We start from the raw sequence: 27,828 nt of genomic DNA on the forward strand, positions 1-27,828 counted from the left end.
GAAGTGCCCGGCTGGGCTGTAGTCCCTCAGGTATTGGAACAGCGATCCCAAGGTAGCTGAGCTGTAGAGAAACTAAGAAAGTGAGTAGATAGGATATGCAGAGTTCTGGAACAAGTCCTTGATGATAACACTCACACCATAGTCTCTTGAGGCAGCCCAGGAGTTGGAATGTGGTAGGCCCTCGAGTAGTGAGTACCTGGTCCCAGGGAAAGCTCTGAGAGATAGATGGAAAATCACTAATGTTGTAAGCAGCGATGACTTCTTAGAAGTGGTATTCAGGAGCTGGTCCGGGACGTGGGCCCTTGAGGAGCGAGTACCGGTTCCGGACTGTGACCTGAAAAGAAAAAGAGAGAGTGAGGCCCCCGAGGAGCGGGTACCTCTAGTGAAGTCCGAGGAGGCAGAGTAGCTAGGTTTGCGGAGAGCGAATCCCATCCGCAACGACCTGGAGGAAGCTAGGTAAACCTATCCCCTACTAACTCGTCTTGTTAGCGAAAACTGAGACCTTAAATATCTGGAGCTGATGACGTCATCTCAGGGGGACGCCGCTGAGGTTTGCGCCAATGCTGGTACATCAGTCGGGCTGAGTGCGCGCGCCCTTAGGCATCTGGTCAACATGGCGGCTTGCAGCATTGAGCCGGTCTGGGAACGCCGGAGGAGGACTGCCAGGAGACGCCACAGCAGCCAGCCTTTCATCAACCCCGGAGGGAGTCGCCAATGAGATAAGGTGGGCGGAGCAGAGACGTCGGACAGCGACGGACACAACACCGAGTTATAGTTGACAAAATTGTCTCTAATGTAATTAATGGAGGTTTAGGAGGGAGATCAAAGACTGGACCTGAGGCACCAACTAAGGAACCATCCAAAGATCCTACTGACACCAAAGTCTTCCCATCATTAGAAAAGGGGTCTAATATTACTTCAGAAGGAAACCAACTGCCTACAGACTGACTGGGTCTGCTGGAGGAGTATAAGCATTAGGGCTTAGTGAGATGGAAGTATCACTTAAGAGGCATTTGAAACACCAAGCCCTTGTGTCCTCAAAGTAGTGTCATTCATTGATATAAAATATTCTTGTAAGATCATTTGGATCATAATAGGTGGAGGAATACGTCCAGATGGGAAGGACCTGACTGATCCTTTCCTCTTTTTGCCCATATGGCCAAAGAAAGAAATAAAACAGAAGGAAGAGAGTTACTCTTGTAGTCACTTCTACCTCTCTCCAAAGTTTAGACCTTGAGGTGTGCCCCTTTGGCACGTGCATGCCGGCGATTGTGTGCCATATAATCAGATGTAATATAGGCATATTCTGGTACCACCTGATGATGTCACTCTGGCACCAGGAAGAGGAGAAAAAGCTGAAGGAATAGTAAAATTCAAGGCCCATAAAGTAAGGAAACAGCACTAGTAGTTCTCCTCTACTGGTTCGCACCCCCCCCCCCCTTCCCCAGATATTGGCTTTCCAAGGCTCTATCCATAAACACAAAGGGGTAGATTTTCAAACCAGCGTGCGATGTACATGTGCGCGCGCTACCTGACGCGCACACATGTATGCCTGATTTTATAACTTGCACGCGCAGAAGTTAAAAAATCAGGGGTTGATGCGTGGAAGGGGGTGCACACTAGTGCACCTTGTGCGCGCCGACGCCTGCGGCCTTCCCCTGTTCCCTCCCAGGACGCTCCCTAGCCCTACTCCAACCCCCTCCAAAATTCTTGTCAAACCTTTTGCACCTCTGGCCCCATCCCCGCCCCCGAACTGCCCTGCACACACCCCGCACCCGGACCGCCCCTTTTTGCAAGCCCCGGGACTTACACGCGTCGCCAGGCCTTTTGCAAATAGGCCCAGTGTGCGTAACCTTTTGAAAATCTGCCCCAAAGGGAACAATTTTCAAAGGATTTTTAAGGGTAAACAGATGTTTATCCCCCCCAAAAAAACATTAAAATTGCATTTTCCCTCTACTTGGAGACAATGGGGGAACTGTAGGTGGAGTCAGGATAGGTCAGGTCAAGTACATGAACCTTCAAAGTATTCAGGGCAAAAAATCCCCACAGTACTTGCTGCCATGGGATTTTCAAAGGTAAACTCTGCAGGAAATTTCCCTTTGAAAATTGGCTTGCAGGCTAGTACATAATTTAAAAACTGGTCTCCCTGTGGCAGAAATCCCTTAGATTAAAAGGGTCTGTGCAACCAGGATGAATCTTCATTTTAGGTATTATGAAAAGAAAGAGGAAAATTGAGCACTGAAAGCCACCATTAGTTGGAAGAAAATCCATCAAGTAACTAACAGGAAATCTGAACAAAACAATGGTGCTTTATCAAGGATACAATACAATTTTATTTTCTCAAATACCTTCTCATGGCATTTATCATTCTACTGCAATATTAAGGCATCAAGAAAGGAAATTATAGTTACTAAAATGTTTTTTTTAACACATGAAGAAATATCACCAAAATAACTGCTAATCAAATAAAATATTGACTGCGCACTAAAAATCAGAAGCGAAGAAAATTGCTTTTGTTTAAAAAGTAATTAATTAAAGAAAGTTTTCCACAATTCCACTGTTTGGAGTAACTATTTAATATATCTGATACAATAACTTACAAGTTCACTTCGTAGCAATGTAAAATGTTTTAACTAAAAATGAGGAGCCTGATATTCAAAACGGCACTCAGCTGGCTAAGCACTACTTAGCCGGGTAAATGGTGCTGCTGAATATCCGGTTACAGTCAGTGGCCACCATTTAGCCACCTAAGTGGCTTAGCCAGCTACATTCTCAGCCAGACAACTCAGGGGTGGGGAATGGGCAGATTGGGAAGTGTCTAATTGGCCACATAAATTAACCAGCTAACTCGATATTCAGAATTAGCTGACTGCTTTATCCGGCCAACTCTGGTCGGGCAAAAGGGATGTCGGTTATACATAACTGGCGAACTTTGAGATAGCTGAGTATATTCAACGGTGTGGCTATGCTGCTGAACATACAGCACTAGTTAGCTGGTTAGGTATAACGGGCTAATTAGCAGAGCTGCGGGCGGCTCAATATGGGCCTCAAAATGTATTTAGTTATCGATATTAAGCGGGATTGACCTGAGCTTTTTTAATTTCCTGGCCCTCATTGTGGATTACTTTTAGTCAAATTAAATTATTGCTAAGGTAAAACTGACTCAAATAAAAAAGTGAGTGTCGGGGCATTCCGTGGGGGGGGGGGGGGGGGTGTGGTTAAATTTAGCCAGATTGAGTTGATATTCAGTGCTATCCCGAAACATTTTTTCCAGTAAGTCTGGTTGTGCCATAGGGCTGTCTTGAAATTATCTGGATAACTTTATCTAGAAATATTCAGTGGAACACCTAACCAGGTGTATTCCGCTGAATACTGGAGTAAAGTTATCCAAGTAGCTTTATCTGGATAGCTTTCTACCTTCCTGGCTCAATATGGAGTCTATGGACCGCTTTGTTTTGTGGATATAGGGGCTTTAGACATTTTAGTCTGGATTATTCTAAGCAATCATTCTGTAATAAAATATTCTCATCTTCATAAACAGAGGACTATGGATTGTTTTGGGTTTGTTTTTTTGTGTGTGTGCAAACTGGAAAAGGCAGATTAGGGGAAGCACTTTGTTTTAAACTGTCTCTCAGAGCAACAAAGAGATGATGATGAGTTGCTCAGAATCACGAAGGCCGTCCATCGTAGAGAAGCATTGTGAACTCACGTCCCAGCGTCCCTCCTTACTCATATTCCAAAGCTTTAATAACTTGATCATCTGTCCTTTATTACTACCACGTATTTCCCACAATTTCTTGCTGAGCTTTCTTTTTCATACTTCTTCTCACTCCATGGTGTCACACAGTTGGATTACTTTTGCTCATATGTGGAATTGTTCACTTGCCCAGGGAGGAAAGAGATCTTCTTTAAGATGAAGTGACACTACAGAAACAACAGTAACGTGGGGTGATTTTTTTTTTTAAGTTTTACCAACTAAATTCAGGGGTTAAGAAATAAATAAATAACACGGTTAAAAATGTCCTCATCCTGACCATTTAAATTATATTCCCTAAAATCACAGGGTGATCTGATTTAGCCAGGCAAAAAAAGGAAGCAGCTCCAGGGGCCTACCTGGGCAAATGTATGATTTTCAGCACTACCTGGCTAAGTTTCTCTGGACAACTCTGGTTGAACAAATAGCCATCATAAAAGAAATCAAGATAAGCAAATTGTGTTTGGCTACATTTAGGTGAATTTTCAGAAGAAAATCTAACTGGCCAGACTCAGATGAAATGGACTAAAATAACTGGGTAAAATTATCCCAATTATGGTCCTGCTAAGCATTTAAAAATTGGCCATATAGGGATTTGGGCAAATAAGAAACAATCCAGATGCTCTGACACACATTATTTTAGCTCTGGCCATCATCCTTCCTAACATCCTCTATATTTCAAGGGATTTGCTAACTGTTGGCTATGCAAATTTGACTGCCTATAGGAGACTACTCCTTGTTCTTTTGTTGAGAAAGTTGCCAAGCCATCCTGCTGCCCATACTTGATGCCTCCTTTCTCCCCAGTTATAGTTGAAATATAGAAAGTAGTAGTAAAAGCCAGTTTGTTAATGACTTTTGAACATTTGTCTTAGATTCAAAACAACTCAGAAAATAGAAGTTGCAAAAATAAAATTCATGTATTGACTCTTCATCTTTCTTCCTACTCCAGGTAGGATTTGACCTACTGATCCTCGGTGTAGAGGCAAGGGCCCTATCACTGGACTTACCAAAACCCTACTATGTCCTTAGTAGTTCTTTATTTATATGATCACATGGACTGTGACAAATTAAAGTGCTAGACTACCACTCAAAGTCACATAAAGTGCAATTGCACTATAGCACGAGTCATATTTGTAAGTCATTGCCTCATGTTTGAATTGGGAGGAATTTCATTGATCTGGTTGATCTGGGCGAATCCTTCCAAGTGTCCACACTATTTGTTGGACTTCGGTTGTTGATCCTGGTAAAGGAAGTTTGCCTTCTACTACTGCTGTCAGAATCTTCTTTATTCAATGTCTGTTGTATTTTTTGGCAACACAGAAAACTTTGTATGAAGTCTTGAAGGAGGTGGCCGCTAAAGAACATGTATATCCATGGATTGCAGCAACTATTCAGACTGGCTAACAAAGCAGTGACTGTTACCGCAGTGTTTTCAGAATCTAGGGAAAAAAAAAAGTTCCAAAAACTATGTTACATTAGTCAAAAATTGTAAAACATAATACAACAACATTGTAAATTTGAAGATTAATTGTTACTTTCCAGACATTAAATTATAGCCACAATATAAGCATCAAAATCCATAAATATTAAATATTAAACAGAAATGGTTTCAAAAGCTTTGATAACCGACCTTGATCATCTAGGTTTACATTATTTTCATATTTTTCCTTTAAAATAAAGTTTATTATCAAGTGATGTTTCATAATTTTATGTAGTCGAGCTATGAATAAATGGCTGTTCTGGATCCCTACTGATTTCAAAGTACTTTGTAGATTAAAACCTATTCAAAGACACCATTCTTCTATTTTATGTCTAGCAAAGATCATCTGCAAATATTCCTAAAGAAGTAGTCCTGTTAATATACAGTTGTGCTCATACGTTTACATACCCTTGGCATAATTTGTAAGATGTGTAGCAGTTTAAGAAAATATGAGTGGTAACATGTTTGTTATATTTAATGTGTCTCAGATTGTGCTATTCTGTAATACATAATAGTTTAATCATTAAACAAAACATAGCAATAAGTGAAATAATAAAATAGTCCTGTTCAAAAGTTTGCATACCCTTAGTTCTTAATATGTATTGCCCCCTTTCATATCAATGATGGCTTGCAGTCTTTTGTGATAGTTGTGAATGAGACCCTTTATTTTCTCATATGGTAAAGCTTAGAGATGTGCAATCATTTATCACGAATTAGGCAATTGCAACGAAATTGCCTAATTCGTCGTGGTTCGGGGACCCCGAAACCCAAAAAGGATTTTCCTTGAACTTCGGGGAAACTTCGTTTTTCGGGTTTGTGTGGGGAGAGGGGCACATTTTTTTTTTAAATTAAAAACCACCCCAAACATCAAGATTAAGTATAATACAACCACCCTCCCCCCATCCCGATCCCTCCCCAAGACTTACTAACATCCCTGGGGGTCCAGCGGGGTCCCGGGTTCCATTTGTCCCTCCGTGCCCGGTGTGCCACTGCCAGCCGTGCTCAAAATGGTGCCGAATAGCCTCTGAACTACTATGTCACAGGGGCTACTGGCGCAAAACCCGAATTTTACCACGAAGTATCCGAGTCAAAAAACGACCTGGTAGAAAAAAATGAAGCACATCTCCAGTAACGCTGCCCATTCCTCTTGGCAAAAACCCTCCTGATCCTGCAAATTCTTTTGGTTGTCTAGCATGAACTGCATTTTTGTGTTCTGCCCAAAGTGGCTCAAATTCCTTGCTCCCGCATCTGTAATTTCTACATTTATCGCACTTTTGCTATTTTTTGCTTCATAATACCCTACAGGTACATTACTGGGAAAAGGTTTTAATGTGTAAAAGAGAGAGAGAGACAGAGAGAACCTTTACATAGAGAGTAACATGTCATTCTCTATTTATACCACTGTAAGAGGGGGCACTTTTACCTCGGAGTGTGGTTTGGGGAGGGGTAGTTTTTTTTGGGAGGGTTTACATACTGTTCAATGCTGCTCCCCAAGGGGAGGAGCTAGCAATTTGTAATACTCCGTAGGCGGAGTTAATGATCTGTTGTGGGTTGGCTCCCACAGAGTGGCAGTTTGTATGATACTGCTCTAGTAGTTTAAGGAATAAACACTTAATGGAAACTGGTGAATCCTTGGGCCGATGGCAGGTGACAGCGCCCCAAGGAGGATATCCTGAGAGGGACCACCGGCTAGGCTGGAGTATGGAGACAAACACAGATAGTTCTTTATTAGACAGGAAGTAGAACCACCAGAGGTGGCAGTAGTGAGCTGATGTGCCCGGCAGGGCTGAAGTCCCTCAGATACTGGAACTGCAATATCTGGGTGCTGAGCTGTAGAGAGAGACTATAGGTAGTGAGTGGACTGGGTATGCTGGATACATAACCAGTAGTAGATGATACACTCACAATTGTATATATCTGTAATGGCTTCTATGCAACAGAGAGTCTTCAGTATTTTCAGGGACAGGAGCCGTAGGCGAGTACTGGTTCCTATATGCAGCCTGGAATAAGAACTCATGATCTCCGTACCTGCGATAACGTCATAGACAGAAGAGAGTCTACAGAGATTAGGAACATAGGCCCTCGTGGAGCGAGTACCGGTTCCTATCTGTAATAGAACTCACAGTGTTCACGTCTGCGATCGCTTCCAGGCAGTAAGGAGTCTTCTGAGCATTCAGGGACGTAGGTCCTCGAGGAGCGAGTACCAGATCCCATCTTAGCAATCTGAAATCAAGAAGAGAGAGCGGGGTCCCCGAGGAGTGGGTACCCCTAGGTAAGTTTGTAGAGGCAGAGCAGCAGAGAGAAAATTCCCCCCTTGCTAACTCAATTCGTAGTTGCAAGCAAAGACCTTTTAAGTTGGAAGCGGATGACGTCACTATGGGGGGACGCCCCCGAGGTTCGCGCCCTTGCCGGTACAAACTCTGGAGCGCACGTGTGCGCCCTTACGTTATCAGGAACATGGCGGATGCGCAGCGTCAGGCCAGCCCGGGGATTCCGGGGAGAAGCGGTGAGGAGAAGCCGCGGCAGCATCTGTCCATCAGACCCGAAGGGAGTCGCCACCAAGGTAGAGAGGGTGGAGCGAGGGCGAGAACAGGCACGAACGCAACACATACACAGTAAGAGGCATGAACAGGATACTACACGTCACTGAAGATTTTCTGTCATTTCAATTGATGAAAGGTACAAGAGGAGTTGATTTGTACGATGCTTTCTACCTAGTTTGTTGCAGTCTCTATCTAGCTTGTTTGAAGCTAGGTAAAGTTAAAAAGTGCCCTCTTACAGTGGTATAAATAGAGAGTGACATAGTGTTGTCTATGTAAAGGTGTTCTCTCTCTCTTTCTCTCCCTCTCCTTTTCCCAATAACATGCCTGAGGTGTATTACTATTTATATTTACAGCATTTTTATAAATTTAAGGGTTAGTTCTAAAATATCAATTTAGTTAGAAAAAGTTTAAATCTAAAACTTTGGCTTAAAACTCTCAAAATGATGTAAATAATGTACTTCAAATGTTTGTACATATCTAACCATTATGATTGCAAACTGAAAAATGTGAGTTTCAGTGTTTGCTTGACTAGGCTATACCTATAAAATAGCACTTCACTGTACTGAAAGGAATCATAAAATATTTGTAAAATGTTTTTTTTAATAATATTTAATTTCTGTACATCTGCAAGCATTTTCTTCTTCTGCCTAAAAGTATTTCATCTTAAGTAATATTAATATTAATATTTTGTCTTAAATAGGTTGCATGAAGCCACATTTTCATTTTGGCAAAGAATTTTCAGCCCGAGCCCTTTTAAGACCAAGGTTTGACAAGATCTGAAGTGAATATTCTCCTGCAGGCTTAGAAATCTCTCATTGATATGGTTGGTGGGAATTTTTTTGTTTTGTTTTTGGTAGCTGTTATTCATTGATAGGCTTGATTTCTTGAAGCCCAAAGCAAAAGAGTGCCTTGCCTACGGGAGGAGAGCTGAAGTGAGTTTCTTGATAAGAAATTGGTAGCCAGGAGAGTACTAATAAAAACATCAATCAGTGAAGACAAAGCAGGCATAATCTGAGTTTTACATAAATTGCTTCAAATATTAAAGCAAAACACATTTTCAGCATGAGGAAACAAATATATCTGGGTCCACCCAGAAAAAAGATCTGAGTGTCAAAGTTGACATTATATTGAAATCATTGGCTGTGTGCTATAGCAGTCAAAAAAAGCAAACAGAATATTAAGAATTATTAGGAAGGGAATAACAAATAAAACAGAGGATGTCATAATGCCTCTGTATCGCTTAATGGTTAGACTGCACCTTGAATAGTGTGTACAATTCTGGTCACTGTATCTCAGAAAAGATATAGTTGCACTGAAGAAATTACAGAGAAGGAAAGGCTAAGTAGGTTAGGGTTGTTCAGCTTGCAAAAGAGACAGCTGAGGGGGATTATGATAGAGATAGGGTTCTAAGTGGCTCAAGATTTTCAGGACAGGTTTATCCAGTCTTGTTTTACTCCATTGCATGCTGGATTTCCCTATTGCTTTACCTAAGAAAAGCAAGACTATAAGTACATGCATGCAGGGGAGTAAAACCAGGATTAGATCATCGTATCCTGAAAATATGGAGCCAGTTTGCAACCCTAGATAGAGGTCTACAAAATCACGAAAGGACTTGAACCGGTAAATGTGAAATGGTTATTTACTCTTTCAGATAATACAGGACCTAGGGGTCACTCCATGAAGTTAGCAAGTAGTATATTTAAAACAAATCAGGGAAAATTCTTTTTCACTCAATACACAATTAAGCTCTGGAATTCGTTGCCAGAGGATGTGGTTATGGCAGTTAGTTTAGCTGGGTTTAAAAAAGGTTTGATAAGTTCCAGGAGAAGTCCGTAAACTGCTATTAATCATCAGGGAATAGCCTCTGCTTGTTGCCAGCATTATTAGCATGGGATCTATTTAATATGTGGGTACTTGCCAGGCATTTGTGACTTGGACTGGCCACTGTTGGAAACTGGATACTGGGTTGATGGACCCTTGGTGTGATCCAGTATGGCATATCTTATGTTCTTAAGTTCTTATAATTGAAAAATCAGAATGCAAACTTTTAATACCACATTCACGTTTCTTGAGAAGTTACTGAATATATTTAGGATGCTTCTACAAAACAATTAAAAGCCTTTTCTTAGACTTCAAGTTAGAAAGGGAGAATTTTGATTATATCTTCACTTTAAATGGCCAATTTCCAGGCATCTGTTTATCTGGCACTGCTACATTCAGTTCAGCCTAAATTAACCTCCTCTCATAAAACATGAATCACAACCGCTGAATGAAGAGCAAGAACGGTTTTCTAATGTATCCCCGGAGTATACTTTTACAAAACAGAACAAAGGTAAAATAAATAAAACTTCAAACAAACTCCCTCCCCACCCAAAAAAAAGGACAGTTAGATTTTCTGTCCATTGTTTGTTCCCGTTTAAACAACCTTGATTTCATACAAAATTGCTGCACAAAAAGCCATGCATTTCAGTTAATTTTATGAAGTATTTAAACGAATCATTCAGTGGAAAACTGGCAGAAAATTTAAAAAAATCGAATTAATTATTTTTGGTGGGATTTCATAATAAAGGAAACCTTATTGTAATCAGATTTCCTTGAAGGACCCTAATATAAAAAAAAAATGAATGTTCAGAAGAGAATCGTGGGAGTAATTGTATAGTAAGAGCATGTCCCCATGTATCCCTCCCCTCCCCCACCCCCCCAAAAAATGTCTTGAGACTTACAGCACCTACTATTCTATTTGCTGCAGGATTTTTCAGAAGTTAAGAGATACAATCAGAGGTTAGAACAGCAAGGTGCCCTGCTAATGCAATCAAAATAAAGTTATGTTTGACAGAGTGTGAGCTACACCGATCCGATCTCTTCTTAGTAATACTACTGTTCCCTTCCTCGTGCATCACCTACAGCATGAAAACATTAGGGGAGCAATAGTGCCTCCTTCCACACCTACCGATCCAAGTAAACTTCTCATCCCACACTGACCACATCTGGACGGTGAAGAAGGGCGCCCAGCAAACGACATAGGCGGAGACGATGACAAAGGTCATTTTCACCGTGCGGATCTTCGCCCGGGAGATGGTCTTGACGCTGCTGACGCTGGTGGAGAGGAGCCCCTTGCGGCAGCCCTTGCCCCCCGCCCCCCCGTGCTCCGCCGCCGCCTCCTCCTTCCTGGTCTTGCCCTGGATGTTGCGCCAGATGTTGAGGCAGATGAAGCCGTAGCAGAGCGTCAGCATGAGGACGGGCAGGACGAAGATGCCGGCGGCGATCCAGGTGACGTACGCCCGCGGCCCCCAGGGCAGGACGAAGCTGGCCCAGCAGTCGTAGACCAGCGAGCCGTCCTGCACCTCGCGGAGGGAGAAGATGAAGTACTGCGGCGTGCTGAGCAGGAAGCTGAGCAGCCAGGCGCCGCCGATCATGGCGTAGGAGCGCTTGGCGGGCCGCTGCAGGGTCTTCAGCGGGTGGCAGATGGCGATGTAGCGGTCGGCGGTCATCGCCACCAGCATGTAGGCCGAGGCGAACATGCCGAAGACCTGCAGGTGCTTCACCACCCGGCAGAGGGCGTCCGGCCCGTGGAAGCGGTAGGTGACGTCCCAGCACAGCTGGGGCAGCACCTGGAAGAAGGCCACCACCAGGTCGGCCAGGCTGAGGTGCCTGATGAAGAGGTGCATGCGGGACATCTTCCGCTTGCTGCGGTGCAGGGCCAGCAGCACGCTGGCGTTGCCCACCACGGCGGCCACGAAGGTGACGGCCAGCACGGCGATCTCGAGCTTGGCCAGCTCCTCGTCCCTGCCCGGGAGGAGGGCGGCGGCGGTGGCGTTGTCCCCCCCAGGGGCGGGCGTGACGCTGGCATTCGGGTGCCCGGGCGGCGGCGGCGGGCTGCCCCCCTCCCTGCGCGCGCTGCCGTTCCAGGCGCCCGGGGCTCTCCCGGAGTGGCTGGGCTCGTCGGCAAAGTGCATGCTGTGAGTTACCTCCGATCGTCCTAGTGCTGAGGAAAGAAGAGAAAAGTAATAGCTCCAGGGGATGACGAAGAAATAAAAGGCTAAGGACCGGAACTATTTATTTATGTATTCCTTTCTTCTTCTCTTTTTTTTTCAGTTGGCTCTCAGATTTCAGTGGTTGGTCATTGCTTGGTGCCAAACCCATTTCGACTACGTTTGTTGGTTCGTTTGTTGTTGGGTTTTTTTTTTTTTTTACTTGCATCACTGCCTCCCTTTGAATCTCGAGTGAGAATGGGGGCTGATTTCTATATCTTCCATCATCCTTTCCCCTCCCTCCTTCTTGCATTCTCTCTCCCCCCCCCCCCCCCCTCCAGTTCGGGAATACTTTGCATCTTCACTTTATACCACCTTCGTTTCCGAAAGACCAGAGACTAAAAGCAAACCTGCCCAACTCGTTTAACTGATAAGACTGGGATGGGATTTCGTGGAGATTATTTTTTTTTTCTGTAAAAAGTATGGTATATCTTCCACTAAATGCAGCACTAAAGAATTTAATTTTAATTCATACAGGCAAGTGGTATAGGATAGATAGCACTACTTTCAAATATATTCCAGTATCAAAATGCAGTTTTGGAGATTTATGTCTCTGCTACTTCCCTCTGCATCCTGTCTGTCTCTTTTACAGTTCTGCAGCCTGAAAGCTATATATCCCTCTATTTACTACAATATATAGCCCTAAGAAATGGAACTGTTGTTTCTAAATATCTAAATAGCAATCCTTTCAGAGGCACAGTTTGAACGGCATATTTCTGCCTTTCTCCGATGGTCTTCATACCCAAGTAGGAGAATTGCATGCTTGTTAGTTGACTCTCACACACTTGACTTTAAAACCTAAACAGAATAAATGAAAGATTAAATAAAATTATAAACTATAAGGTTTGACTGAGCTGTTTGAGATACAGATCACTGTTAATGTGACTCACAGAGGTGGAAGATCACTGTTTTCACCCTACAGACTCTGAGAGAATGATGCTGACACCACCGCTCTCCCTCACAGGGGTTTGTGGTCCCTCACCCAACCTATTTTTTCAAGCTCCATCAATATTGTCCTATTTTGCCTCCTTCCCTACCATTTTCTTTCTCTCTCTTCCTTCCCCTCTTAATAGGGCATTGCATATTTTCCCTTTGGGTGGGAAAGGGGGCATTGCAAGCAGGGAGGTAACGCTTCAAAAAACAGAACAAAGAACTGGGAGCCAGAGCAGGTTTTGACTAGGCTTTGCCCTGCTACACTATGTGAAATAAGGCAAGTTAAACGATAAGCATTTAATTACTTTTTGGTGCTGTATTTGCTGAGCTATGTTAAAGGCCACACACAAGTACAACATATATAAAATAATGATATGAAAAAAAATTCCATTAATGCATTTCTTAACACAGGCATTATTTATTTATTTATTTATTACAATTTCTAACCAGCATGTTCCTTACAGTTCAAGGCGGTTTACACATTTACATACATAAATTTAGTGTGTACACATATTAAAAAAACAACAACCAGGATAAAACACTGATATACAGTGCAACAATTTAACTACTTTCACCCCCTTCCTTCCCCACAATACTACACATACATTCTCTCTCTCTCTCTCTCTCCAAATCCTGCTTACGGATGCCAGAATCTTAAATCTGACCTTCTGAAGACCCTACAGCTCTTCAGATAAATGTTTGGTTGTTTTGCTATAAGAGAAAAAGAATGGATTTCATGTGAAGCCTTGCCTAATTTTCATTTCCTTCCTAATTTAAAAGGTTTCATATTTCATTAAGAAGGAAAACACTGGGTTTTATTTGCTGCCCAGGCTGTATACATTCATTACATTGTAATGTTTTTATTGAGCAACAGATTTTTATTTTAGGGGGGAAGGAAATAGGATTATACATTTTCCAGCAGCCAGTCTCTATTGTTTAAGCAACAGGAAGTGATTTATGCTTTATTTTAGGTTTTGTAATGTAAGATTCTAAAAACATCTTAATTCAATTAATTGCAATCAAAGTTTTGGCTGAAGATATTTCTGCTGCCTGAATTTCAAAGAAACAAATCTGTTGGTAAGAAACATCCATAGACATTTTTCCAGTTTAATGTTGTAATTTTTCTTTATAGGAGAAGAATTTCCAAAAGTCTGCTCTATTTTATTTTTAATCACTTTGAAGAATTTTTATGTGTATATTATGACTCCTTGGTTTGTTTTCTGTCTTTGCTATATCTACATATAAGAACATCAGAACATGCCATACTGGGTCAGTCCAAGGCTCCATGAAGCCCAGCATCCTGTTTCCAACAGTGGCCAATCCAGGCCATAAGAACCTGGCAAGTACCCAAAAAACTAGGGGGTAGATTTTACAAATCTACGCGTGCGCGTACTTTTGTTCGCGCACCAGGCGCGAACAAAAGTACACTGGATTTTATAAGATACGCGCGTAGCCGTATGACATGCACACATCTACGCATGCATGTTATAATATCTGCTACCCGTGCACACATGTGCACATGATTTTATATCAATGTGCACAGGTACGTGCAAATGCTGTCTCACGCTCATAAGTGGGGGGATTTTAGTATATGCGCGGTGATGCAATAGGGCCTATTTCCCTGTTCCCTCTCAGTTTGCCCCTGTAAAGGAGCGGACTTCCTAAACCCCCTACCCAACCTGCCTCCCTTTTACCCTACTAGCCCCGACCCCTAAAACTGCGCTGACTACCCTAAATTTTTTTATTTTACTACTTACCCGCAGGCCATAGCAGCAGTCATTGGATCCCAGTGCATGCTTGTGTATAACTCAGATTTAATGGCACTGTCCTGGCCAGCCCAGGCACCACCCTTGCCTCACCCAGTTCCTCTCCCAGGCCCGTCTCTTTTTGAGAAATCCTTTCCAAATTGTGTACCGGGAGATATATGCATGGCTGCGGGCCTCTTAAAATCCACGTGGCCCACACACATCCCAGTCAGGGGCGTATCTCCCGGATTTGCCATGAGTAGGGCTTTTAAAATTTGCCCTTTAAAATTCAAATTCTGCTGCATATAGGGAATTATTTAGAGGGTAATTTTTAACAACTTGTTCAACATCTGCATATCCAAAGAATATATGTTACACCAATTTTCAAAGTGAAAATAGGCACATAAATTCACTATGAAAGTCATCTGACAAAAAGTGTAAAAACCAACATATACAAGGTTACGCCTGTTCTTTGCAAGATATAACTTGTGTGAATTAATTTACATGCATACTTTTGTATAAAATCCATCTCCACCCCTGGAATACCTATTTTTTTGTGTGCATAAAAGTATGCATAAATCAGACTACATATATATTTTTATGCACATAAATGCCATGCAACTGTGGCCTGGGGCTACCAATTACTTATCCTCCTTCTCCAAGGGTACAGCTCCATCCTCTGAAGGGAGCTGATGGGACAAAAAATTAAGCCCTGAAAGTAATAAAGAGAAAGGCACAATTGTTCTTTTTTTTTTTTAAGGGGGGGGGGGGAGGGGGACAGACAATGCAACACACATGCAGAGCCAGCTGGGGGAAAAAAGCACAGGAACAAAGCATAGGGATTAAGTTATAGTCAGTCCATGTGGGAAAAGGGAGAAGGTGTTGGGAGGCAGGGGGCAAAGCAGCTCAGAGCACACACACAATTTACCATTTGGAGAGACAGAGACACAGACTTTTAGGGGGAATCAGTTTATTTTTTAGAGCTATGGGAGGTAATGAATTACTGAGAGGCACAGGGTGAGTATCTGCTTTATGCAAAGCAAGGAGAAGAAGATTGGCTTTGTTGATCGAATCTGTGCTAGTGAAAAAAAAAAGTAGCTTTTGTAAACTGGTGTTTGAGTAATTCAGTTACAGCACCTCAGGAAATCTAAGAGGGAAAGCTGAATGGAGAAAAAAATAGCAAAAACAGAGTGCTTAGTAGAATTATTTAACTGTTTGGAATCTAGCAGTAACTTAAATCTTGATACTGTTATGATTGAATTCATTGTGTGTGACACAAAAAGCACAGTAAAATTAGATTTAAGCTGCATTATTTAAGTGGGAGTAGAAGAGTGACTTTGTGGAGGGTAAAATGTGAGCATGCAACTGTGTATCTGAACAGAGATTATCATGCCACATGTGAGGGAGACTGAAGGAGAAAACTTGCTGCTCTGAAGCTTTGCAAGAGAACTTTGTTATGAAATTGAGTTAAGGCTGACAAAACTACAATTCTAAATTTTGTACAGTGGCTGAGGGGTAGTATGCTGAACTGAAGCATAAGTGTTAATTTACATTTACTGTGAAAATTCACACTAGAAACAGGGCAACAATGTTATTTTTATTTTCTTAGTTAGAATTTAGTTTCTCTAAGTTATCTAAATTAATATATTCTTTTTCTAGAATTTCAGATGAAGGATGCAGACATGTAGACAGGTTTCCTTTATTGATTTTGTTTGAGAATAGGAAGACAGGTCACTTCACTGATCTTCAGCAATGAGAGTCAAGCAGACTAAAAACAGTTCCAAAAATATGCAGCCCTGCTATGATTGGTCTAATGCAGGAAAGAGAACTAGCACAATTTGCAAGGGAAGACCGGACAAAATATAAACTCACAAATCAACACAATGCATTACACATTTGAATACTCAACTAATAATCTCAAATCCTGATCTCTGGTATGCATTAGGAACATTACGGTAATAACACATATTTATCAAGCCTGAGAAACATTTATTGAGTCATGTGAAAGACAAAGAAAATATACATTTAAGGAAAATAATTGGACCTTATAGACAACAAATTCAGCTAGGTTTTGAAAAGGTTATGGGTTTAATACTTATCTCATACTGTATACCATATTCTGAGGTTACTGAAATCATTGTGTAAAGGTAAGAACATAAGAACATGCCAAACTGGGTCAGACCAAGGGTCCATCAAGCCCAGCATCCTGTTTCCAACAGTGGCCAATTCAGGCCATAAGAACCTGGCAAGAACCCAAAAACTAAGTCTATTCCATGTTACCGTTGCTAGTAATAGCGGTGGTTATTATCTAAGTCAACTTAATTAATAGCAGGTAATGGACTTCTCATCCAAGAACTTGTCCAATCCTTTTTTAAACACAGCTATACTAACTGCACTAACCACATCCTCTGGCAACAAATTCCAAAGTTTAATTGTGCGTTGAGTGAAAAAGAACATTCTCCAATTAGTTTTAAATGTGTCACATGCTAACTACATAGAGTGCACCCTAGTCTTTCTATTATCCGAAAGAGTAAAAAAACGATTCACATCTACCCGTTCTAGACCTCTCATGATTTTAAACACCTCTATCATATCCCCCCTCATCCGTCTCTTCTCCAAGCTGAAAAGTCCTAACCTCTTTAGTCTTTCCTCATAGGGGAGCTGATCCATTCCCTTTATCATTTTGGTAGCCCTTCTCTGTACCTTTTCCATCGCAATTATATCTTTTTTGAGATGCGGTGACCAGAATTGTACACAGTATTCAAGGTGCGGTCTCACCATGGAGCGATACAGAGGCATTATGACATTTTCCGTTTTATTCACCATTCCCTTTCTAATAATTCCCAACATTCTGTTTGCTTTTTTGACTGCCGCAGCAATCTGAACCGATGATTTCAATGTGTTATCCACTATGATGCCTAGATCTCTTTCTTGGATAGTAGCACCTAATATGGAACCTAACATTGTATAACTATAGCATGGGTTATTTACATATATCTGGGAATCAAAGTGTTCTCAAAGTTGATTACTTATCAGTTATTTATGTCAGAGTCTGAACTGTTACTTGTAAAAAGGAAAATTTTCCATCAATAAGTGGGCTGAATTAGTCATTACATGTGGTTGATGTCATTTAATGGCACTAAATAGATTCGTCTCTGCTAGCTAGTAGAACTTTGAACTGTACTGACTATGTGTGGGAGTTCCCACATAAGCATTGCTTTGTGAGCCTCCTCAGTTATTTTTTTCTATAAGCACAAGCATGGATGTGTACTCAGTCTCTCCTCTTGATTTTTCTCTAAACAATTGAATTCAGTAATCTGCCTGAATTAAATCTTTTCCTAGTTGTCTCGCTGCCCAATAGCATTTTCTGTGCTATTAAAAAAAAAAAAAAGAGGAAACATTTTTCCAGAGGTTTTGCCTCCTCAACATGTCAAACCAGAATAAAAAGTCAACAGTGAGTGGATACAATGTCCCTCACTGATGACCATGAGCTGTGCAATTAGTGCCTTGGACCGGAACATGATCAAAAGAATTGTTACATTTGTGATTCGAACAGTCCAGGACTCCAGGGACAGACTAGACTAGGGGATCTTCTGTCTATACCAGCCACCTTCCCAGCAGGTTGAGCCCTTAGGTGCTGGTAGCCAGAGGGAACTGAACAAGGGAGAGACCTAATGGTAAAGCTGGACTGGAATTCAGAGTGGAGGCAGAAGTCAGGCAGGACCCAAGAGGCAGGGCTGTAGGCTGATGCTGAACAGGACTGGAGCCAGGAGCCAGAGAAGACTTGGGATGCAGGGCTGGATGTCTGGTGGGTCTGAAGCTCAGGCAGAAACCAAGGTCTGGAACACTGGAACAAGACATGAGTTAATGATACTGCAAGCTTGAGACAAGGCGGCTTAGGGAAGCCAGGGAGCAAGGCTTGAGATGAGAGGCTTAGGGAAGCCAGGGAGCAAGGCTATGGAGAGCCACAAGGAATACAAGGGAAAAGGCTCAGAAAGCCGCAAAGAATACAAGGCAAGAAGGCTTTGGAAAGCGACAAGGCAGAAGGATGCAGAGATCCACAAGGTGTACAAGGCAAGAAGGCTTTGGAAAGTGACAAGGCAGAAGGATGCAGAGATCCACAAGGTGTACAAGGCAAGAAGGCTTTGGAAAGCCACAAGGAATACAAGACAGAAGGAGCCAAGCAGACTCAGACTCAATGACAAAGCACCAAGTGTAGACTGAGGCAGGGCTAAATAGGTAGAGATCTGCTGAGTTATGAGGTCATGAAGACTAAAGCTGGAAAGAGGGTAGAGGCAGCTCCTAGAGGACCTCTGGTGGTTGGGAGGCAGCATGACAAGCATCCTCAATCCTAATCTAGAGTGATTAGGATTGAGGAGCTGCATAAATATTTCTGGAGTCTCAGTGAGCTTCCTCCTGCAGTGCAGCATTTTCTGCCTCATGGTAAAAGAGTTAAGCAGGATCTTATCAGACTCCCTCATTGGCTCAGGCCAAAATCACAGGGTTTAGTAGTGTCTGATCCAGGGACGCGGAGAGAGCGGCATGAAGAAGCGGCAGCAGCCATCTTCCCAAGGCTTGAGGAGAGAGAAGGAAGAAAGGTGAGGCACAGAGGTTGAAGCCATCTGAGATCGATGGATGCAACAGTACCCCCCCTTCAAAGGGCCCCCTCCAGACCCCCTGCCTGGTCTAGGTTTTTGAGGATGCGATCGATGAAATTGATGAAGCATCTCTGTCCATGATATTAGCCAATGGTTCCCAAGAGTTTTCTTCTGGTCCTTATCCCTCCCAAGACAGGAGGTATTCCCAAACTCTGCCTCTCTTCTTCACATCAAGGATGGCATCGACCTTATATTTGATGTCTTCTTCTGCATCAACTGGGGTTGGTTCAGGTGTCTTGGTGGAAAACTCGCTAAGAACAAGCAGTTTCAGCAGCGAAACATGGAATGCATTGTGAATTCTCATAGCTGGAGGGAGTTTCAGACTATAGGTGAGTGAGCCCAACCATCAAAGAATAGGAAAGGGCCCCTCAAAGCGTGGAGCAAATCGAGCAGATGGAAGCTTAAGTCTCAGATCTTTGGTAGAAAGCCAAACTTTATCTCCAGGCTGGAATTCAGGAGCCTTGCTACAGTGAGTGTCATTGCCTTTCTTTGCTCTTTGTCCTGCTTTTTGGAGCATCTCTTTAGTCTTTCTCCAGAGCTGCTGTACATCTTTGGCAGTAGATTGAGCTGCTGGGGACGACACAGAAAGTGGAAGTAGTAAAGGTGGTAAAGGTTGTCATCCGTAGACCACTTCAAATGGAGTAGATCCAGTAGATGATGCTGGATGCGAATTGATAGCAAATTCAGCCCAGGGCAACAGTTCAGCCCAGTCATTCTGTCGTGAACTGACATAGGCGTGGAGGAACTGTTTGAGAGTTCTATTCATTCTCTCAGTTTGGCTATTCGACTGAGGATGATACGCAGAGGTGAAGTCAAGTGTGATATCGAATTTCTTACACAAGGCTTTCCAGAACTTTGCTGTAAATTGAACTCCTCTGTCAGAAACAATATGTTTAGGCATGCCATGTTGGTGAAAGATGTGACTCATGAATAGCTTAGCAAGTTCCATGGCAGATGGCAAGCCAGGGAGAGCCATGAAGTGAGCCATCTTCGAAAATTGGTCCACTGTAACCCAGATGTATTGTTACCTCCAGAAAGTTGCCAGTCTACCACAAAATCTGTTGCAATATGGGTCCAGGACTCATCTGGTGCTGGCAAGGGTTGAAGCAGGCCCCAAGGACGTCTAGGTGGAGGTTGCTGTCTGGCACAATTGGAACAGGAAGCTACATAAGCTAGAGTGTCTTCTTTCATGGTGGGCCACCAATAGTACTTTTGTAGCTTGGCCAGTGTTCGCCGTTGACCAGGGTGTCCGGCCAGTTTTGAATTATGAGCCCATCTTAGCAATTTCTTTCTTAGATTGCAGGGTACAATGGTCTTGCCTGGGGGTACTGGATGTGTAGCTGAGAATCACTCTCTTCAGGTCAATAATATGCTGGGGTTCATCAGGTACATCTTCTGAGAGGAAAGATCGAGATAAAGTGTCTACTCTGACATTCTTGTCACCAGGGCGATATTTCAGCAGAAAGTCAAATCTGTTGAAGAACAGGGACCACCTTGCCTGTCTATGGTTGAGGCGTTGAGCATGACAGAGGTACTCCAGAATTTTATGATCAGTGTAAACAGTAATCTGATGATGTGCACCTTCAAGCCAGGGGCGCCATTCTTCAAATGCCATTTTTATTGCCAATAGTTCTTTATCCCCAATGCTGTAGTTCTTCTCCACTGGCAAGAAGCGTCAGGACAAGAATGAACAGGGATGCAAGATCTTAGAATCAACAGTCTGGCTTAGCACGGCCCTACATATACATCAGAGGCATCGACTTCCACAATGAAGGATCGCATAGGGTCCGGATGGCGGAGACATGGTTTGCTTTGAAAGGCATCTTTTAACTTCTAGAATGCAGTCACAGCTTCTATAGACCAAGTAGCAACGTTGGCTCCCTTCTTAGTCATTGCTGTTAATGGAACAGTCAACGAAGAGTAATTTTTAATAAAGGTCCAGTAGTAATTGGTAAATCCCAAAAATCATCTTAGAGCTTTTAGGCCAGTGGGTTGTAGCCATTTTTGAATACTCTCAAGCTTCTGAGGGTCCATTTGGAAACCTATGTTTGAGACGATGTAACCTAAGAAGGGCACGGATTCTTTATGAAATTCACATTTAGCCAATTTGGCGTACAAGCGGTTCTCACAAAGTCTCTGCAGAACTCTTTTGACATCTTCCTGGTGGGATTGCAGGTCCTGAGAAAATATCAAGATGTCATCCAAGTAGACAACAACACATTGGTAGAGTAAATCACGCAGAATATTGTTCATCATATTTTGGAAGACAGCCGGGGCATTGCACAAGATGAAGGGCATCACCAGGTATTCAAATTGTCCATCCCGGGTATTAAAAGCAGTCTTCCATTCATCACCAGAGCGGATGCGAACTAAATTATATACTCCTTTGAGGTCAAGCTTGGAGAATATCTTGGCTCCCTGTAACCTATTGAATAGCTCCGAGATCAGTGGTAGAGGGTAGCGGTCCTTTATGGTGATCTCATTCAGACCTCTGTAGTCAATGCATGGGCATAACGTTCCGTCCTTTTTCCCCACTACGAAAAAATCCTGCGCCGGAAGGAGACTTGGAAGGTCTTATAAAGCCTTTCTTGAGATTCTCCTGGATGTACTCCAACATTGCCTTATTCTCCACTATGGAGAAGGGGTAGGCTCTTCCTTTGGGTGGTTCCGTATTTGGCTTTAAATTAATTGCGCAGTCGTATGATCTGTGTGGAGGTAACACATCAGCAGCTTCTTTAGAGAATACATCTTGGTAAGATGCATATTGAGGCGGCAACCCAGGCAACAATGGGGTAGTTGGCATGCATGGTATTGGAGAGACTTCTATCAAGCATTTGCCATGACAATCTGGACCCCAACGTGAAAGCTCCAAAGTGGTCCAGTTGAATTGTGGCAAGTGTTTCTGCAGCCACGGTAACCCAAGTACCAAAGGGTGCATGGCCTTCTCTAGCACAAAGAAGGAAATAGTCTCTGTATGAAGAGCACCGGTACGCAAGCTCACTGGTTCTGTAAGCAGAGTTACTTCACCCAGTAAGGGCTCTCCATGAATAGAGGACAATAGTAATGGAGGCGTCATAGTAGTGGTAGGGATCCGCAAATGTTCCACTAGACATTTCAAAATGAAATTTCTCCCTGCCCCAGAGTCTACTAAGGCAAGGGTCTGATATTCCAAAGGCCTGCAGATTAAAGATACTGGAAGAGAGAGTGGAGGAGAGGGTGCAGTTAGACCTAAGAAGAGCTCTCCCAGATATCGTCTCTCTTTAGAAGTCAAATGACTGCGGCCCAATTGGATTGGTTCTTCTTTGCCAGCAACAGGCCCTGGGAGTGTAGGTCTGGATACAGACTTGACACAAGTCTTTCCCTGAAGTGGTCTTCTGGGACTCTTGACCTCTTGAACTTTGTCGCGAATTTGGCGATCAATCTTTGCTGCCAACTTCATCAGTTCTGCTAAGGTCTCAGGCATCTCACGAGTCACCAGTTCATCTTTCAACCGGGAGTTCAGGCCTTCAAAAAATAGGGTTTTCAGGCACCTAGGGTCCCAATGTAATTCAGAAGCTAATATCTTGAATTCAATGGCGAAGTCTGGTAAAGGTTTGTTACCTTGTTTTAGATGAACCAAAGCCGATCCTGCTATCGAGTACTGGGCAGGGTCATCAAATACTGACTTAAACAGTAGAGATGTGCTTCGTTTTTTTCTGCCGGGTCGTTTTTTGACTCGGATACTTCGTGGTAAATTTCGGGTTTTCTCGTTCTGTTTTTTTGAAAAACGAAATGAGGAAACCCGAAACCGGGCCAAAAAACGAATCGGCAAAGGAAGCTTAAAAAAAACCCACCCCAAGCATTTAAAATCAGTTTTCTACATAAATACAAACTACCCCCCCATCCCGATCCCTCCCCAAGACTTACTAAGTACATCCCTGGTGGTCCAGCGGGGTCCCAGGTTCCATTTGCCCTCCGTGCCCGTGCAGATAAGTTTGAATGATGTGCTTATTCCCCAAACTTTTGGGTGTATAGAGAAGAACAATTGGACTGTTTCCTACTGTTGAGTACAGAGAGAAACATGTGAAAGAAGAATATTAACAGTACATACGCTGATAGTTTTGAAAAAAATTGGGGATACATAAGTCCTTTCTTCATAGTCTTTGAACAGCGTTTTTTTGTTAAAACATGAGAGTTTGAACAATAGTTTTAAAGAAAACAAGAGAAAAAAATACAAAATAAAAAATTATCTTCAACAATAAAATTTGAAATCGGATGGTAGGAAGGTTGGAGGTTTTTTCTAAGACCAGTGATTGCAAATTACCTCACAAATGTTGTATGTTCTGAATAGAACTAACATGAGGTTCTGAGGTCTTTTTCCTCCATTTTATAATCATCTGGGTAGGCGGACACAATTGATTGTGTATAATTACTATTGTGGGGCTTTTTTGTTGTTTTGGACTTTCATTCACAGCTCCACTTTACATACCTTTTGTTTGAGGAATACAAATAAACTTAACCGTAACCATAACCAAACCGGGAGAGGACGATGCAGACACAGGTAAGAAATGCTGCTTTTCTTCTGCAATGGGAGAGATGAAGAGAAGATCACAACGATGGGAACAAGGATTTTATTAAATGGAAAGAGGAGGGGAGGAGGTGGAATGAAGGATGGTACTTAGGAAAGAGGGAGAGGAGAAGAGCCGCACATCACCTAGCAACCCTTCTAGGATTGTCGTCTTAGGAGGGTGCCACTTTCACAATTAGGATGCATTGAGAGAAAAAATATGTCTGCTTAGTGCTTACCTTGGACACATGGTAACAGACACAAAGAGAAGTTGAGTTAGCACAAATCTGAAACATGAGCAGTAGCGTCAATGGTCAAGGCTTTAACCCTGGCTACTATTTGTGCATTTTTCATATAAATTCATAATTTAACCATCTTAAAGAAAACAAGAACATTTTGTTATCTGTAGTGGTTAGTATCTGTCCCATTTACTTATCCCTGGCTTAAATCAGAAATGGCTAGGCATTCGAGCTGCGCTGAGAGGTATGTTTAGGATTTGTTTGGTTCTCATGACAAGCTATATGATAGTTTCTTGTCTTTATGTATTGGTTCACCTGAAACAACGTAAAATATTTATAAAGTTCTGGTCAGTGAAATCAATTATTTTTCATGAAGTAGGTTGGGAACTGCCTGTACCAGATTCATCTGCTAAAATTTGAGTTTTTCTTTGAAGATTTACAACCTGTTTTCAGGGAACAGAATATTTTTTTTTCTAACTTAGCTATAGTGCTTAGCTATAGTGCTCTGAAATAATGCAGTGCACGCCATAGTACTATATATATATGCAGATAACATCTTACGTTTATCCTTTAAAAGCTTTTCAGGATTACTTGCTAAGCCATATTTCCACTCAAGCAATTTTTCTCAGCAGCTGTTATAGCAGTCGCATTATTTAATGCTCACGGCATGTGTCCCCATTTATGTGTTCTGACTTTCTTTCAGCATATTCTTCACCTGGATGCGGTTTCCGGGGGAACCTGAGTCACATCTCAAGCACGGTGATTAAAGGTGAATTTCAGCATCATCAAAAAGGTTTTCTGGAGTTCCTAAGTTTCAAGAAATATTCAACTTTAGTTTTCCTTCTAAGAAGTCTAGGTCTGGTATTTTGCCATTTGTTCCAAATAGTAGTGCTCTGTCCCTTGTGCTATGTATGTGGATTCATATGTTTCTTTCTGTACCCGGTTTAATTTTCTATGAGGACAATTTTCAAAAGATTTCACCTGGGTCACTTAACCCAGTTCCGCCTCTGGATCCTTTGGTGTCCTTAGGCTTTTCAATAGTTACCCAGGTAAAATAGGAGCTGGAAATTGGCCTTCCTTTCTGTGAAAAAAAGTGCTGTGCTCTTTCACAGCGCAGGTCGTTTTCCTGCACTGCACAAGGGCACGGGTGGGGAGGGCAGGGCCAGCATGCAGTATGTAGGGACATTTATTCTGAAATCCCTATGTGAGATTTATTGTGCGGTGTTTTACCAGCTACAAAGAAGATGCAAAGATGTGTGGGTATGAAAGTAACTATGGTACCAGTCAGCTCTGCAGTTTCAAAGGGGAGCTCTGCTGGAAGTTTTCCTTTGAAAAATGTGCTTGCAGCCCACAGGTACAAAGTACTCTTAAGCTTTCAAGCAGCACAGTGACTTTAGAAACTGTCCACTATATTATCAATATAGAACATGGTTCCCAAGCTTGTTCTGGAGGACCTCAAATCAGACAATTTTTCATAATATCCACAATATACATGAAATTGATTTGCATGCACTGTCTCCACTACATGCAAATTTATCTCATCTATATTTATTGTACATATCCTGAACATTTGACTGGCAGGAGGTTCCCCAGGATAAGGTTGGAGACCACTGGTAGGCAAATTTAATAGTACATTAAATAGCATAGATCATCTTGATAGCCACATTTTTATTTGGTTATCTTAATGAAATACTTAAAATTGATTGCTGATCCCGAGCTAACTGTAATTGGCAAGTGAAACTGATAGCACTGCCCAGGTAATAGACACAAGAGAATGTTATCTATTTATTTATTTAATTTGATTGCCCTATCAATGCATCCCAGGTTGAGTTACAGATGTAAACCTTTAGAATATTTATAACATAATGTAAACAGAATTATACATTAAACAAAATATAACATACAATCCTTGCAATTTAATAATAAAACCTAAAGACATTTTCTTTCAATACTAAAAACCTAAACACCCCAAACATTGGAATATGGTGATGTTAAACCATCAGAAATATTTCTATTCTCTCAAAACTGGTAGAAAAGGGTAATAGCCATACAAACTGATCAATATGTGGATATTTCTGGGACTTTAGCTTTATTCGCATGTTGATGTTAAAACATCAACACCCCCTCTCACTAATATCAAATAAAAATGCATCTGATTAATAATCCCAACTACATAGCCCAGCATCTTCAACCTAATGAAGGCAACACTGAACTCTTTTTTATTCTTCCAGTTAATAAACTTCCAACAAATACCTGCTTGTTGATCAGGGTTGAAAACATCAGGATGAATCTAGTGAAGCTTGAGGAATGGTCTAGAATTTGGCAGCTAAGATTTAATGTTAAAAATGCTGGGACGTGCATTTGGGTTGCAAAAACTTAAGGGGTAAATTTTCAATGCGGTGCACGGGTGTCCATGTCCATGCAGTTACCAGCATGTGCACATGGACTCGCAGATTTTATAACATGCGTGCGTCGTCGCATACATGTTATAAAATTGTTACCCGTGCGCACATATGTGCCTGATTTTATGTCGGTACATGCATGTGCATTCAGGTGCCAACTTGTGCACACAAGGGGGGGGGGGGGAGATGTGATCGGGCCTTTGCCCAGTTCCCTCCCAGTCTGCTCCAATAAAGGAATGGACTGGAAGGGAATTTCCCTAACCCTCTACCTATCCTTCCTCCCTTTTTCCCTTCTCTCCTTCCTCCCTTTTTCCCTCTTCTCTCCTCCCCGACCCCTAAACCCACCCTAACTCTGCTAATTTGAGTGGAGGAGTAGCCTAGTGGTTAGAGCAGTGAGCTATGAGCCAGGAGACCAGCGTTTGAGTTCCACTGTTGCTCCTTGTGACCTTGGGTAAGTCATTTTACCCTCCATTGCCTTAGGCACAAATTTAAGCCGGGATTTATCAAAATGTGCTAAATAATGCATGTGATAGGAAAAGGGGTGAGTTTTATGGTAACAGGCAGTTTATCGCAATTTGCGCTAATACCTATGTGAAGTGTGATATCTTTTTCACACTTTGCAATAAGTGCCAGAATTGTTCTATTTCCTACATACAAATCTTCACAAGAGAGCACTGTTCTGTTCGTGTGTCTCGCTTTGAATGTCAACTACCCAAACCTTACCTCGAGTTACTAGGTGGGCCTCCCATAGATATATAAATACCTATCTAGAGTGAGGGCACCATGGCTAGTCTCTCTCTCTCTCTCTCTCTCTCCCCCGCCCCCCCCCCCCCAGGAGCTTAAAAACAGCATTTGCACAATAAAGCCATGCAAAACTGTGCACCCACTTGGCTAAAAATTTTCTCATTTGTATTGCACCATGCGTTATGGTGCTTTCACATGCATTAATGACATTTTCACACACATTAAAGGCATTTTTTCCATGCAAAAATGCCTTAACGCATGCAAATACGCCATATAGCACTTTGATAATTGACCCCCCTTAGATTGTAAGCCCTCTGGGGATAGGGAAATACCTACAGTACCTAAATGTAATCCACTTTGAAGCACTGCGAAAAGTGGAATATAAATCTAAATAAATAATTTTTTTTGTTTGTGAACTTACCTTCTCTAAGGAGCAGAAGTAAGCTCTGGCATGTGCTTCATCAGGACAGCCCCCGCCCCGCCCCGGCCCTCCCCATCCCACCCCTTTTTGCACAGCTGGCTCTTCCTTGCATACAGCGAGATATGTGGATGGCCCAGCCACGTGCGTATCTTGGGGTTTTTACATGCTGGCTATTTAAAATGTACTTGTTTGGGAGCAGTACAATTTAAGGTGTGAAGTTCTGTACACAAAACAAGAGCAGGATCAGGGATTGATAGATAAGGTGGTGGCTAAAGCTGAAAGATGTTTGGTTTATAGGGAGAGGAATAGCCAGCAGGAATAAGGAGGTGATA

At 42.3% G+C, this 27,828-nt stretch overlaps 1 protein-coding gene across 1 annotated transcript; it reads right to left on the reverse strand.

Moving 5' to 3' along the window:
- Positions 1-2,325: 2,325 nt before the first annotated feature.
- On the reverse strand, positions 2,326-11,863 carry AVPR1A (arginine vasopressin receptor 1A). The gene is made up of 2 exons (XM_029616952.1): positions 10,728-11,863; positions 2,326-5,193 (listed from the first exon to the last, which is right to left on the reverse strand). The coding sequence occupies exons 1-2, from the start codon at positions 11,731-11,733 to the stop codon at positions 4,901-4,903; spliced, it is 1,299 nt and encodes a 432-aa protein (XP_029472812.1). The 5' UTR covers positions 11,734-11,863; the 3' UTR covers positions 2,326-4,900.
- Between the last annotated feature and the right edge of the window lie 15,965 nt (positions 11,864-27,828).

The sequence above is a fragment of the Rhinatrema bivittatum genome, chromosome 9 (genome assembly GCF_901001135.1).
Source record: "Rhinatrema bivittatum chromosome 9, aRhiBiv1.1, whole genome shotgun sequence".
In the NCBI taxonomy this organism is placed as follows: domain Eukaryota; kingdom Metazoa; phylum Chordata; class Amphibia; order Gymnophiona; family Rhinatrematidae; genus Rhinatrema; species Rhinatrema bivittatum.